Below are 15,434 nucleotides of genomic sequence, written 5' to 3' on the forward strand. Positions count from 1 at the left end.
GAAGGTAACTGTGACTATCATAGGCCAGGACTACTTTAAAAATGTTAGCGTCAGAGGCTTCTAAGTGGTAGCAAATTAAATATGATCAATTCTGTAATGAATCTAATAAGCAGAAATTACAGGATAATATGTGATATCATTACATCGAAAGAATGAAAGTTAAAGACAAGGTTCTCGCAAAAGAGAAAAAAGCGAAGAGGATGCCCAGAATGTTTTCTCTAAACTATATATTTTTGTTGTTCATTTACTTTCTATTCTTGCTCAGTTTGTTTTGGAGAGAGAAGGAGGAAACTAAAACCTACCATTTTTCTTTTCTACTTTTACTTTCAGGATCTAGACAAGGCCAGTTTCCAGTTCAAGGTCTGAACTTTAAACTAACAGAAACAAACATCTTCTTAGTTTAAAAGAAAGTGAAGTTGAGCCAACACAGCCCTTTTAGTTTTGTTTTCACTTTGGTTATTATCAAAAACACATCTGTTTTGGGGAGTGGTTTTGGATACCCCTTTTAAGTTGATCCTGGTCACCAGAAGGAAGTCTGCAAAAGCCCCCAATGGCTACTTTTTAAAGACTTGAGTAGAAACTGAGCTAAGCTACAGGGCACCACTCAGGGTAGCTTCTGAGATTGCACGCAAAAGAGTTTTGCAGTCCCATATTTTGTTTGATCAAGCTCCATTGGACTGAGCTAAAACTTAGACAGAATTCCTTTAAAAGCTCCTGGTAAACTCTTCCTTCAGCCCATATGACAGTAGGCAAGACTGGGGGGTGGGGGAGCAGGACTGTTATCAGTCACATTTAGGGTTCCCATTTCTTTGGGCCCAGTGGTTGACCTTTGGACCTCCAAGCCAGTAGCCCAAATTTCCACTCTACACCCCGTTGGATGAAATACCTGAAAATGCTCTAATTTTTCCAACTTTTGAAAGTAATCTTCTAACATCAAGTCCTAGGAGTGTTGCTTGTTAGCATACGCTCCAACTGTCCTTATTTTCTAGTGCCAGTTCCCTTGTAAATTACTGTCCCTATTTTTGCTGTTGGAGGAAGGTCTTGTTAAACCTTTGTTGGTGTGAGTTGCTCTGCAGGGTCTATCAAAGTTAAATCTCCAAGTAGATGAGCCTTTTCCTTAGCACACATGCACATAAATGTGTACATATGAACATCAAGGCACCATGCAGGGCACAGCTTGCCATGTCACATTCTGATGAGGCTCATTTTGAACTACTGAGAACATATTGCAAGGCAATTATGTTTTTCAAGTATATCTTTAGGCAAAAGAACAAACATCCTTGGATTTTAAATCAGTGCAGGATAAGCTACTGCAACTTAAACAAATGCACCCGGTGGAGTGCAGTCTTTCAGCAATGTGTAATAGTTTACATGGGGAAGCTTGAGTACAGTGTATATAAGCTTGAGAGCAGTTTGGTTTAAGGATATCAGAGAATTCCGCCATGGATCTTGGTGAGGCCGAATGCCAGTGCATTCGGCCCCCTGAAATCTGTCACGGAACGAAGCCCCCCCCCCACCCCATGAAGGCGCGTGAAACGGAGCACTTACCTGGTGCTGTCTGCACTGACTTGCGGCCGCCCTTCACTTCCTCATCATAGGTGTGATAGGCTACATAAATAATTACGTAGCCTATCACAGCTAATGCAGGGATGCCATTTGCGTCCCTGCGGAGGCTGTGATAGGCTACGTAAGTATTTACATACCTTATCACAGCAAGCTAAAAAACAAACAAACACCAGCATACGCAAATGGCAGCGGCTACGGTGGCTGCCATTTGCATTCCCCTTTTTTCGCTGTTTTAGCCTACGTAAATATTTACATAAGCTATTACGGCGAAAAAAAGGGGAACGCAAATAGCGTAGTGGGTGCTAGTTGCGTTACTTTTTTCCCCGCCGTAACAGCTTACGTAAATATTTACGTAGGCTAAAACGGCAAAAAAAAAGGAACGCAAATGGCGCCCACTATGCTATTTGCGTTCCCCTTTTTCTCGCCGTAATAGCTTACGTAAATACTTACGTAGGCTAAAACAGCGAAGAAAAGGGAACGCAAATGGCGGCCGCTGTAGCCACTGCCATTTGCATACGCTGTTGTTGTTTTTTTGCCTGCAGGCTGCCCAGCAGCCGGATGTCCAGCTGCGGGCAGCCCCGGCCGGCAGCTCACAGAATTTCCACGGAGCGGAGCCGGCTGGGTTAGGATTTTGGGGGGAAGTGTGGAGTGTCTCCCCCCCACCGCGAATCAACCCATCGAAAAGGTAAGTGACTTTCGTACATCCCTAGTTTGGTTGGGGAGTGTCTCTGAGCTTGGTTAGACAAGCTCAGGAACTGCATAGGTCCCTTGTTCCCATGGTTTAGGAGTTGCTTTGTGCTGTGCCTCGTGGGCTAGCTCAGAGCCTGTTCCTTTCCCTGGTTCCTTTAAAAACAGCCTTTGGGGGCTTTTACAGATCTCTGTTGGAGCTGTGATGAGTGACCACAACTTGGATGAGAAGTAGAGAAACACTTCTGCTTTTTGAGCAATTTGCTTAGCAGTTCAATGGAAAGTTCTCCTTCATCAAAAATACACATTTCAACACAAAAATAAGAACTTACAAAAGCTTAGCCCTAAATAAAAGAGAAATCATGCACACATTCCTTTTTGTATTAGATTAGTTTGTAAAACTTGGTATTTAATTAAATTTTAGGACTTTGGATCTGGTCCAAAAAACTACTTAAGCACATCTTGATTTCATCTGCCAGATACGTTCTCTTGAAAGCAATCCTAGACTGTGAAGGAAAGCAAGGAAGTCCTACAGATTGAGTTAGTTCTAGACAGCATTTTTTTTTGCCAGGGCAAAAGTTTAGTGATATTTTCCTTAGCCACGCCTCTTAACAGCATACAGGAGAATACTTACAGGGCAAAAGAGGGTGCTTGCAGAGTAAGTTAACTTACTGCAGGAACAAACCACCTGGTGGTAAAAACAACTCTCTGATTATATTTTTCTCTGTTGTTGTGTCTATTGTATCTGTTTTGACTACTGAAATTTATAAACTGGCTTGACTATGCAAATATAATTGAATCCACTAACTTGAATCATTGTCTTACAAAAACCACATAGATCCCTGATCTACTTTAGTGCTTATTCTTGTGTTACAGTATAGATGTTCCATAGCACCCTTCTTTAGTTCAAGAAAACCAGGAAAATGGCAAGTCCTTAAACAGTCTGATCTGCATCATTGTTACAAGTGATTAGTGAACTCCCCTTGGCTCATGATGTAATGAATTCAGGTGGTGGTTGTTTTACTTTTGAACTTTCTAGGATAATTCTTGGGGAAATCTCTGGGCTTTCCAAGCTTTATCCAAGAGAGCACAGAAAAGCAAAGTCTGGGGAGGCTACCACCAGATATCTGTGCCAGTTTCCCTGCTCCCAAGCAGTCACCTTTGCAAGGGACTGGAAGAAACTAGTGGCAGAGAGGGCTCACTGGTGACAGGAGAGGCCTTGCTGACCTCGTCCTTAAGTTCTGGACACACCCAAGCCAAATCAGAACATAATTTCCTATCAGGGTCAATGGGAATTATTTCTTAGTCATTCCCAGCCAAATTCATCAAATAGGAAGGCATATGAGGCTGCAACTACAATGTACCAGAGCTGGAAAGGATGCTCTGGAATATCCAGACCTTAGAATGCATTCTGGATGCCTTCTCCTATTGCCAGTAAGCTTTCCCTACAATTGGTATCTTCCCCTTTCACAAGGGTAAGTTTGCTTGGGGAGACTGGAAATGGATTGTTGGCTGGTGATGGTGAATCCATGTCAAGCTGGGACCAAAGTCTGGACGGGGGCTGGGCTCAGCTCATAATGGGCCATGAGCAGGGGATTTGGAGCATGGCATCACCAATATGCAGATGGCACTAGTTTCTATTTCTCCATTTCAACTGAATCAGGAGAGTATGTGCAAGTGCTGGACCTGTGCCTTGAGGCAGTGTTGAGTGGATGAGGGCCGATAAAATGACATTAAATCCTGATAAAATGGAGGCTCTGTGGGTAGGCAGTTCCTGGATCTGGGAATCAGGTAGACATCTTGTTCTGGATGGGGTAGCATTCCCCTGATGGAGCAGATATGTAGTCTGGGAGTACTCCTCAATTCACAACTGTCACTGAAAGCCCAGGTAACATCAATACTGAGGACTGCTTATGGCCAGCTACAGTTAGCTCACCAACTACAGCCATTCCTGGACAACAATAACCAGATAACTTCCCAACAGGACTACTGTAATGGTCTCTATGTAGGACTTCCCTTGGAGATGGTCCAGAAGCTGAAGCTGGTGCAGAATGCCACTGCCCACATGCTGACAGGGGCAGTGAGATGTGAACATATTACACTGGCTTTGAAATTTCTGCACTGGCTGTCAGTGAGCTACTGGACCCAATTCAATGTGTTAGTACTAGTATACAAAGTCCTAAACAGCTCAGGACCCAGATATTTGAAGAACTGCCACCCCCAATGCCAAATGTGATTTATGATTGACGGGGGGGGGGGGCTTGGCTTGTGGGACCGTTGAGGAATGTGGCCCATGGCAAAGCCTTCCTGTTGGTGGTACCCTATGTAACTCCCTTCCTACAGCGATTCAGCTGTCCCTCACTGTTGTCATTCAAACACCAGTTAAAGATGTATTTATATGTACAAGGTTTTGGGGATATAAGCAAGTCTGTTTTTGGTGGTGGTGTGACAGTTTTATTGCATTTGTAATTTTAATTTGTAATTTGTATATTTGTAATTTTAGAGTTATGGCTTGAATGGTTGTATTGTTTTTATATGGGTTATTAACTGCCCTGGGTTCCTTGTGAGGAAAGGCGGAATATAAATATAAGACTAGATCAATGTCTAAAATTTGCAAGTATCACTGTTTCTTCTTATCAGCATTCATAGAGTTAAACTGATAGCTAGAGGATGCTTAGCACAAACTTAATTCCCTTGGCTGGACAGTAGAAAGCAACAACTAGACAGCTGTAATCTATGTCAAAACATACACTGGGCTCCAAAATTCTTTATCGAATATATTGCCAACTTTGCTTGTACTTACACAGGTGCAGCTGTACAAATATGTAATACTGCCATTGTACAGAGTGTAATCATTTTGTTCCTCATGCTGGGCAGGAAACCAGTATGCTGCATTCCTCCACAACTGGGAAATATATCATAGTTGTCAGGGTGGAAACTGAGCCAATAGAGCCCCAGAGCAGTTCTGATTCTGAGGAAGAACAGCAATCCGTGGGAGAGGAGCTCGCTCATCTCTCACAAGCACAGCAGCTGGCAGAGATTCCTCCTGCCAGCATTCCTGGGATAGATAGTGACCCTGGCAGTGAGAGAGCGCTGGAGGGGGGCTTGCTGGACGCTCGGTGCAGACGCAGGGAGTGACGACAGATGGAGGACACAGAAAGGAGGCGTAGCGCTCGTTTGGCGCGCAAACAACGGTCGCGTCCCGAGGACCCAAGGGAAAGAGGGAGGATCTCTCCCTAGCCCATAAGTTCAGGGTCTTCCCGTGATTCTCCTTCAAATGGGGACCAACTGCCTTACCTGGAGCTTAGGCTACTCTGCTATCTTTCCCCAGTGCTGTTCCCTGCTTTGTCGCTAGTGATTAGTATTCTGAAAGAGTCATAAAGTAATAAAGGAATAAAGTCTCGGAAAGAATTCCTCATTGTCTGTGTCCTGCGTTGGCCATTGGTGGGGACTGCAAGAGGCAGCTAGGGCACTCCTGACAATAGTGATCACATAGAGAGTTGTGAGGGTTTTAAAAGGAATTCAGCAGAGGGTAACAGGATGCTCTCTGCGATGAGGCCCTCTCAGGTAATGCACTACAGCCAAATCTCAAATATGGCTTGGATTTACTCTGTGTAAGGTGCTGGGGGTTAGGATTTCAAACTGGAAACTCTGGCAGCAGGGCTCAGGCATCTTGCTTTCTCCATTACTAGGGAAACTTGCAAGCAGAGGGAATTGCTGTCCTGAATGCTATGACACTACAGTGCCACCACTGCATCAGGCCATAGGGTGCACTGCAGCCTTCTGCTCTTGAGGAACCAACAGGGTCCCTGTAGCCTTTTATAATGCTGACAGTAGCCTGACTTCTCAGGCTAAGCACCTTCTTACACTGTGTCAGTTTGCATGACACAAGGGTGGTTAATAGGCCATAGTGGTTTGTTTACCACCCTGTGTGTTCCGGCCCATTTTACATAATTACCCTCACCAGCCGCAGCTTCTCATATCTTCTCAACCTGGTAAAGGTGGCTTGTTAGAGTGGTTAACAAACCACCCAGAACCCACAGCCTGTTCTCGGGTGGTTTGTTAGCCACCCCAACAAGCCACCCTCACCGGGTTCAGATGACACAAGAAGCCATGAGGTGCAGGGGGGAACTGAACGTACATCTTGGTGCCCATGGTTGCTACAATCCACCATGGCTTAAATAAGCCATGATGGGCTGTACTGATCGTGTGAGCCAGGTCAATGTGTAGGCTGAGCTACAGGTAGACTGCCTGGAGCCCTATCTGAGCCTCTACTTAGTTGCTGGCTAGCCTTCCTGGCTACTTCAAGCCACCAGCCCTCACTGTCTAGCATTGATTCTCAGCTGGGACCTCATGACACCAATCTGGAGGTGCCTCATTCTAAGATGGATATATCAGCAGCACAATCATTATTTGAATTTTGTTTAGAGAAGGAAGCAAGAGATCATCAGAGAGGGAGGAGTAATGTATGAGAAAGAAAAAAGGAGAATTAAAAGAGAGAAGATGGACTGCTAAATCTGCTCTATATCACCCATAGTATGCTACATGGAGGAGTGTGGAAGCATTGGGGCATTCCTTAAGCAAAAAGCTACCTGTACAAAAGTACAAAAGTACCCTGTACAATTGTCATACACTAAAGCAATGGTTTCCAAACTGTATTGTGGAGAATTCTGGGGTTCCTCAGTAACTTGTCAGGGCTCTCTCAATTAGAAGTTCAGTAATGGCAAACAAAAGAGCCTACCGCAGAGTGGTAGGCAGCAGTATTGCAACCGAAACTCTCCCCACAACCTGAGTTCGATCCCAGCAGAAGCCGGGTCTCGGGTAGCCGGCTCAGGTCGACTCAGCCTTCCATCCGTCCAAGGTCGGTAAAATGAGTACCCAGCTTGCTGGGGGAAAGGTAGTCATGACTGGGGAAGGCAATGGCAAACCACCCTGCTATAGTCTGCCATGAAAACAGCAAGCAGGCGTCCCTCTAGGGGTCAGTAATGACCCGGTGCTTGCACAGGAGGAACCTTTCCAATGGCAAACAAACGTCCCTGAAAGTCAGCTTGTCCATCATGACAGATCTTCCCCTGTAGTGTGATGCTGCAGGGGAAGAAGCACTGGTTGTATTGAGGGCACGCCCTCCATTTCCATGGACCAGCACTGAGGCCCCAGAAGTCCTGGCGAGCATCCAGCCTGATGTGACTGTGTGTCTCATCTCTACAAACCTCTGCAGCATGTGGTGGTCCTTGGCAGATATTGACATAGAACAGATCCCCTGAAGTCAGAATGTGTGGAAACCATTATACCAAAAAGTCAAAACTTGGTTTGTCACATTTTAGATCACTACCAAGTAAAATAACTTCTTCCATCTCTGGGAGTTGTATGACATCGAGTGCCCCAAGTAATCTATCTCAATTGAATAAACCCCATGTTGAATCCTGATTTCATTTACATCTGAGCCAGTCAGGATTAACTCCAGTACATGATTTCACAAGGACTGCTATTTTCAATAACTAGAATCAGACATCAGTTATTTCAAGCATGGCTCTACTAATAATTGCAGATACAAAGGTTTTTATTATTAAAATAACTCTTGAACTCTCCATTCCATTTATTAAATGCTGTTGGTTTGAATCATAGCCATTTCCTTTCCTGACACAAGCAAATTCCATCCCCTTTCCTCTAACAGTTAATATGGGGGTGAAAACGAACTACTCATACTTGTATACCACCAGGGGAATCAGCATCTGACTGGTAAATGAAAAACCGTTACTGATGAAAACTGTATATATGAAATAGAACTAAATTTAAAAGATATTTCCCAGTCTTGAGGGTGGGGAGCAAGGCTCATACCTCTTGGAGGTGGGTGGGTCCATAAATGCATACATTGCTTTAAAAAAATATTTACAATTAATGAACAAGCAAAGCTGGCTGGCTGGGGAATGCTGGGAGTTATAGGCCTTCTCTCTGTCTAAACATGCATAGGATTGTGCCCGTAATGTTTTTTCCTCTTTACTTTACTGACAAAAATATAGGCTTGTAACCCTGACAGGAAAACAGTCTTTGAATTTGCATGTTTGGCCTCATAAATCAGAATCATTGGGAGGGAATAAATATAAATATAGAACCTTATCAATATTTTCAAAATACTTTTACTGGGTTTAATACAAAAGCAATTTCAACCAGCAATTGGGTACTACAGGGTACTATTGCAGAGCTCAGGTGACAAAATTTAGATCCACATAAGAGGATATAATCTGCAATGTGCAAATCCAAGCTTTTAATTCGTCCATTTATATAAATGACAATACTTACAAGATCTAAAACCAAGATTCTCAAGCCTTAAGGAATTTGTCACTGAGGCTTGCTTATCTTTTTCCTCGTTCACACAATGTACTTGAAACATGGTTCAAAATCTAACTCAACCCTTTGACCAGCCATCCTTGTCTTCAAATTGTTGAGCAGCATTTCCCAAGAGGGAAAGTAGCAATAAAAGAGCCACTGAATAATTGGATTCTTTTCACCACTGAACACTTCAAGTTTAAAAGGCACAGAAGTCTCTCACTGCAGTGCTCTTGGGCAGCTTGGCGATCTCCTAAAATGATATAAGAGGTGCAGTTTTCCCTCCATCCAAGTCTCACTAAACAATTTTCTGTGCTTGTACCAAGACCATGAGATCCAAAGAGACTAGGCAACAGAGCAGCAATTTACATCAACAAAGGGGATTCTGATGCACTCCTCTGAATGAGGCGGGATTACCATGTTAATAGCTTTTTCACTCTCAGTCCAGGACGCTGAAACTTTTGCAAATGGAGAACAGTTCCGCTTTCCATTTTAACTGTAACAATAGCAGAGGAGCTCCTTAAATTGCATCAAACAGCAGTCAGTGAAATCCCTAACTAGCCATCCTCTCCTGCCGTTTTATTAACCACCAGGACCATGGAACAAAAGAGGGAGAAAACATGCAGTTTTAATTCTATCCCCTACCTCCTAGTTGCCTAGGGACAGCAAGAGGAATTGCCTGCAGAGCTGCTAAATCAAACATTTTACCATGTTCTTGTTGTTGTTTTCCTTCCTGTCCTCTACAATAAAAGAGGTTTCAGGTATGTTTTCTAATATCAGTTTGTTTATGGCCTCCTGGTTAACAGAGTTGTGATGGGATGGGACTTTCCCTCCCCGACCCCCCGCCTCATTTTTCAGACAGCTGTTGGTTCTTCACCCGTTCCCACACTCATCCACTTGTTCCCTTGTCACATACTTTGAATGTGCTCTCCTCCTGACACTGACTGCTTCACACAATAAAGAATGAATGGAAATGTTGCCTCTGCTGTCAGACTGTGGAATAGAGCCCATTCGTTAGTACTAAAATGTTCTTCTGCCACCAGCATAGATACTATCCGATACCTGACACTGCTCAACAAGCTTCCTTTTACAGAAAGGGGTCGCCCTTTTATGCAGTTTGTGGTCACCTTTTTAGCTGGCTAAAGTATGGTCTTGTCTGGATGTTACTTCGCTCCCACTTACCCCTCTGTGCAGTGAGATCATAGGCATATTTGGGGCTTGCACACCTCCTCTCCACCAATACACCACTCAGATCAACACTGATTGCCAGTTAATGCAATATAAAATAACCTTTGCTTAGTTATCACAATATTTAAAAAAATCATACAGCACAACATACTGAACTACTCAGGTGCAGATAAATACACAGGTTGTGTCTCTTGGCTGGTCTCTGTGATTATAGTTGCACAGAGAAGAACAAGTAAAATGACCTTTTCAAAATATTATGTCAACAAGACGGTGCCATATTGTTCATTTTTGCATAATTGAAGACAGAAATCTCTGTCAAAGCAAAATATACCTGCTGCACTGGCAATACATAAAAAAATTAAGACTTTTGGCATTTTTTTCTCTCAGCACATAATTCAGTAAAAATTGGAGTTACATCAACCTAACCGATATCCAAGTAGTAAAACAAAGCTCATTTTCACATTATGTTCTTACCTTGAAGAACCAAACCGGAATTTTCAATCATATATAGAAAAGATGTGACTGGTGCAACGGGGGACTTAGCAACCAGAAGCTGCAGAAACAAAGACAAAACCCAACAAAAATAGTTATGGTACTGATTACAATTCCAGTTTACAGAGAAAGTCAACAACTGCAACCACAAAAAGTCTAGCATATTTTCTCACAGTGGAACTGCAAAGAGTTTATGCTAACACTACTTTCGTTTGTAATAAATATGCCTTAGTTCTTTATGTTCAAATGATTGATTCAGATTTTGCAAAGTTCCACGCCATTTGAATATGCCCTTCCATTTAGTTGTCTATGTACCAATATGCAGCACAGAATGCCCCAAACTCTTGACTGATCTGTGTGTTCTAGTAAACCAGAAGGAGAGAAGACGGACTACGGCAAAGCAGTGATATGCCCCATATAGCTGTTTTCACATAAGGAAAGGAGAGTCACCTCTACCAAAACTAGCCAAAGCTTGTACCTGTGTTGGTATAGTTTTCATGGTGTAAAATATTGCATTGCAAGGCCAAACACAAGTTCATGCAACCAGCCCCTGATATTATGACTGGCATGTAGAACTCCAGAATGGACATTGGTAATTCATGGGACTCTGAGGGCTCGCTGCTGCCATTCCTGCAAAACATGTCTGCAACACAAATTTGAAACAGATTTCCTCTTTCTGCCTCAGGAAAAAAAAGGGAAAGGAACTGGAAAGCAATTTCCCAGACCGTGGTTTTCACAGCGACATTTCCAACTTTGCAGCCCTAAGGGCACCATTTAACAAGCCCGCTGATCCAAAGCACATTCTGGTTCTTTTCAGAGCTCTGTTTCAATTACAGTGATGTCATACCCATTTTACAAAGACCCAGAAAATACACCAGACCATACTACTTTCTTCATTTTTATGTATGCATGTACATTTGAAAAATATCCACAAGGCCTACAAACAGCACAGTCAGGGCTACTCTTCTGTCTCAGGATTTAAGTTCTCCCGCTTAACACACCTTATCAGTCTTCTCAACTTTGGTTCATGAAACATTCTGCTATTTCTCATTGTTCATTAAATAACGCAGTTCAGATGTGAGAGCCATGAGTTTATTACTGCCATACCAAGCAGTGGAATGGTTTTTAAGATTTCAGTCTACAAGCCAAAGGGTTTATTGACCCTGAAGTATAACTGAAGGTTATACTGCAACCACAAAAAGGTCTAACATATTCAGTTCTTCTGAAAAGCCTTCTGTAGAGGCCTATGCAGCAACAAGTACTGTATGGACAAGTTCTGAAAGCTGCTACAAAAGAAAATACTTGAATAGGAAGGAAGAATTCTTCAGAAGAGTATTTTTACATCACTGTTTTTAGGACCATCACACAACTAATATTATACCATTTTTATAGTGGATGAGTCTGGACAATCACGCAGAAATCCTGAGAGATTGTATGATTATGCACAAAGGCCCTTAGATACTTATTTCAGGCTGCAATAAAAAGCAGCAGCAGATACAGATCTTTTAGATCAAGGATGGGAATGTTGTTGGACCCCAACTCTCATCAGCCCCACCCAGCATGGCCAGTGGTCAGAGATAATGGGAGTTGTAGACCAAAAACATCTGGAGGGTCAAAGGCTCACTTCTAGATCTACATTCACCTTAGAGGCATCCCAGACTTTGGTTAGATTGATCATGAGAATATGTAATGGTTTGTTGCTACCTGAGACTATCTGAACAGTACATCATCTTTCCTGGTCATGTTTGCTGAAGTGTTGTTCCTCTAAAGATCCATGCAAGCATTAGGCAACATATTATGTTCACATCTATAATGCCAAGTGACCACTGCTTGAAATTTTGTACTTCTACCTACTTATAGTATGATACTAAAATGTAACGTTTTGATGTTTGGTGGTTTTTTAAAAGAAATTGCAAGTGTTTTTCTAGTGTAGCCTTCCACAGCCTAGTGCCCTTCAGAAGTTTTGGACTACAACTCCCACAATTTCTAATCATCAGCCACGCTGGCTGGAGCTGATGGAAGATGATGTCAGAAGCATCTGGAGGGCATCAGATTGGGCAGGCTACTTTGTGGATTCTTGCCACTTATTTTATTCTTCTGATTTCTACCATACAGTAAAAAATGAAACATTCCTTTATAACGTTGCTGCATGAGCCCTCAGGAACAGAGTACATGGCAACTCCAATGCTATCCCCATTTTTGGTGAGGATTAATTACATCATCGAGTGAGAGTAAATTCAGGAAAGGAAATTCGATTTCTGCAGGGATTCATCATGGCTACAGGTGACATACCCTTTCCTTCTCCAACTGCTTTTTTCCCAGGAAGAACTGTAACATGCTGAGGAAGGGAAAGTGCTTGCATTGCAGATTTGCACCATGAAGCAGGTCACCGAGTTTATATCACATCCTGAGATGGCTTTGCTGGCGTCACATTACTCAAAGCAAAACATTGACATGGGTTGCTAAGCCTGTGCTTGCTGTGCTGTGTGTTTGTCTTGTACTTTCATACCTCCCAAGTTAAGGAAGATACGTATGGGCTAGCAGATGTTATATATAAATTGGAACAAGAGGTTGCTTGTAAGTATCCTACAGATGTACCTTTAAGTAGATCCCCCCACAATTGCTTCTATTGTGGAGTGAGCCCAGTCTCGCCAGCCTTCACAGCTTATTCAACTGGCATACTAATTTGTGGTTCAAATTCTGATCTCAGTCATCTATCTTGCTCCCCCCCCCCCAAGTTTTCAGGTGGACTGTCTGCCTTTTTTATTTTTTAAAGTGCATCATGAGCATTTATTCATTTAAATATTTATCTCTTTTTTTAAAAAAGGAAAATCAATTTTAAAAGAACTTCAAGACTGCTCCAGGTGTCATTGCAAACTCCAGCCAATCAGCTCTGAGCATGACTGACTTCTGCTGCAAACTGGCTGAAATCAATTTCCCCTGAGGTCAGTCCTGGACTGGAATTATATGTCTGTATATACAATGTACTGAGTGATCTTCCATAGTGGTTTATGGCCATTTCTCACAGTAAGTACAGGGCAGATTTAAGTTTGCTCGACCTATGTAGACCACACTTATAGGAGACCTGATTTTCAAGTTCTGTATAGATAGGAAAATTATTGTTTTAAAAGATCAAGGTGTTGCAGCAGTGTTCAGGTTCTGGAGCAGTCCACTTTGTGTACTCCATGGCTGTGTCTCCACCAGCGTTTACTCCAACGTGGCTGCACAATGAGATCTCTGTGTTTCCATGATGTCGTGGCCATTCAGCCCCAGCACTGCATTTTATTGCTGAAAAACCATTTCTTCTGAGACTGCTTATAGTCCAACTTTTCCAGTTTACCGTGCCTCCATTGCTGACCTGTTTCCACAAGTGCACTGGGTCCGGTATCATAGTCCTGCCCATGGGGTGTGTAGCCCAGCCTCTATGGGTGTGTCGCTCTGACCTCAGTGACCCAACCTTTCCCTCCCTGTTTTCTGGAAGTTTCATTGCTGTTTTGGAGCAGGATGCCGAGGGACCAACTTTTAAAACATCATTGAAAATAAGCACTAGAACACAGCCCATGACCCCAGTCAAGGGGTGTTTTCTCCCACTGTGCTGAATGAGGCTTGCCCTCTCAATGACCACAGAAATGACAGAGAATCCCCTCAATTGACATGGCACATATCAAAGCCCTTAGTTCTTAAATGCGATTAAGCCTGATCTCGAGGCTTCAGTCAATTGCCTTAGGACGTAACTCCTTCACAGCTTCCAAACAAAGATCCTGTGAGTTAAAATGGGGGCTGGTTTCGGACTTTTTCCCACAACTAACCCATTAGTGTCTCCTCAGAAATAACTCCCATTGCTGTAGATGATGCTGAGATTCCCCCTCAATCGAAATGGCACACTTTTAAGCCCAATTCCTTAAATGTAATTAAGCGCAATATCAAGGCTTTGGTCCATTGCCTTAGGACGTAACTCCTTCACAGCTTCCATATAAAGATCCTGTGCGTTAAAATGGGGGCTGGTTTCGCATTCTTTCCCACAACAAACCCATTACTGTCTTGTCAGAAGTAACTCCCATTGTGGTCAATGAGGTCCTCTGGGTTAAAATGGGGGCTAGTTTCCCTCTTTGTGCTCTTCCCCCCTTTCCCAGAACAAGCATATGTGTGTCTACTCGGAAGTAACTCCCATTGTGCTCAATGAGGCTAGCTCCTGAAATGTAGGTGCATCTGGACTTTCAGGGGAAAAGAGAAAGGGGGGGGAGAGGGGAAAAGCCTTAAAAAAAACACCCCATAGTCCTCCATTCGCTTCTCCTTCCATCGTCCTGGAAACACGGCCAAAGAGGTGGGAACACTGAAGTTGTGTGAAGGAAAGGGAGGGAGGATCCTGGAGGGAGCAGTCAGGCACAGATGAAAAGATGCACAAATAAGCACCCGTTTTACGGGCAAGAAAGAATGTTTAAAGGGGTGTGGGATGCTCCAGACACAGCGCTTTGATTTTTCTCCACTCCATTAATGCACAATTGCACTTTAAATCCCTGTTTCAGGGGCAACAAGGAAGGTTTGGGGCGGGGGGAATGCTCCAGACAAAGCGCTTTGATTTTTCGCTCCTTATCTAAAGCAAAACAAAAGGGCTGGGAAGGCAAGGAGGAGACTGGCCAGAGAGGGAAACTTCAGCAGGGCAGAGGGGGTGAGGGAGGGGGTAATAGGAAAGAGGAAGAGGTGGGAAAACAGGCAGGGTAAGCAACCCACTCCAAAAAGACTCCACCCAGCCATCAAGAGAATGACGGGATTAGGACTCCGTGGAAACAGTGCAGACTACCAGGGTACAACGATGATAAACTGGGCGTTTTAGGACATGGAAACACGCGAGAGAGAAGATGCGATTGGGGAAACATCACAACAGAGTTGGACAAGAAGTGAAGCCGATAGTATGGAAACACACCCCATGTGTATTCACTAACCAGATGGCAAAAGGTGAGAACATGGCTATTTGCTTCTCATTTGCTGCCTACAATCTGAATATCTTCCCTCAAGGTATGCAGCCCACCAGCCAGAGCTCAATAGACCTTTTGCTATTGCTGCCAGCTTGGGACTGAGGAAACAGAGGGGCTATCAGGCATGGCCACATTGTGTAGCTGCTAAGTAGTGTTCTGTATGGTTGATGACAAGTCATGTAAGGCCTGGAGCAATGG

The 15,434-nt window shown here is 43.4% G+C and overlaps 1 protein-coding gene across 23 annotated transcripts in view; it reads right to left on the reverse strand.

Moving 5' to 3' along the window:
- RAD51B (RAD51 paralog B) overlaps window positions 1–15,434 on the reverse strand; it is a 575,587-nt gene that overhangs the window by 231,751 nt on the left and 328,402 nt on the right. For all 23 annotated transcript variants that reach the window (XR_014789909.1, XR_014789878.1, XR_014789868.1 and 20 more), the window contains one exon: window positions 10,243–10,321. Coding sequence is in view for 18 of the 23 variants with exons in the window: in XM_084848233.1 (XP_084704359.1) it covers window positions 10,243–10,321 (79 nt within the window). In the remaining 5 variants the exon portion in view is untranslated. The remainder of the gene's footprint in view (window positions 1–10,242; window positions 10,322–15,434) is intronic.

Source organism: Heloderma suspectum, chromosome 1 (assembly GCF_057233095.1).
Source record: "Heloderma suspectum isolate Gila_16-S chromosome 1, 16-S_ref, whole genome shotgun sequence".
Taxonomy (NCBI): Eukaryota; Metazoa; Chordata; class Lepidosauria; order Squamata; family Helodermatidae; genus Heloderma; species Heloderma suspectum.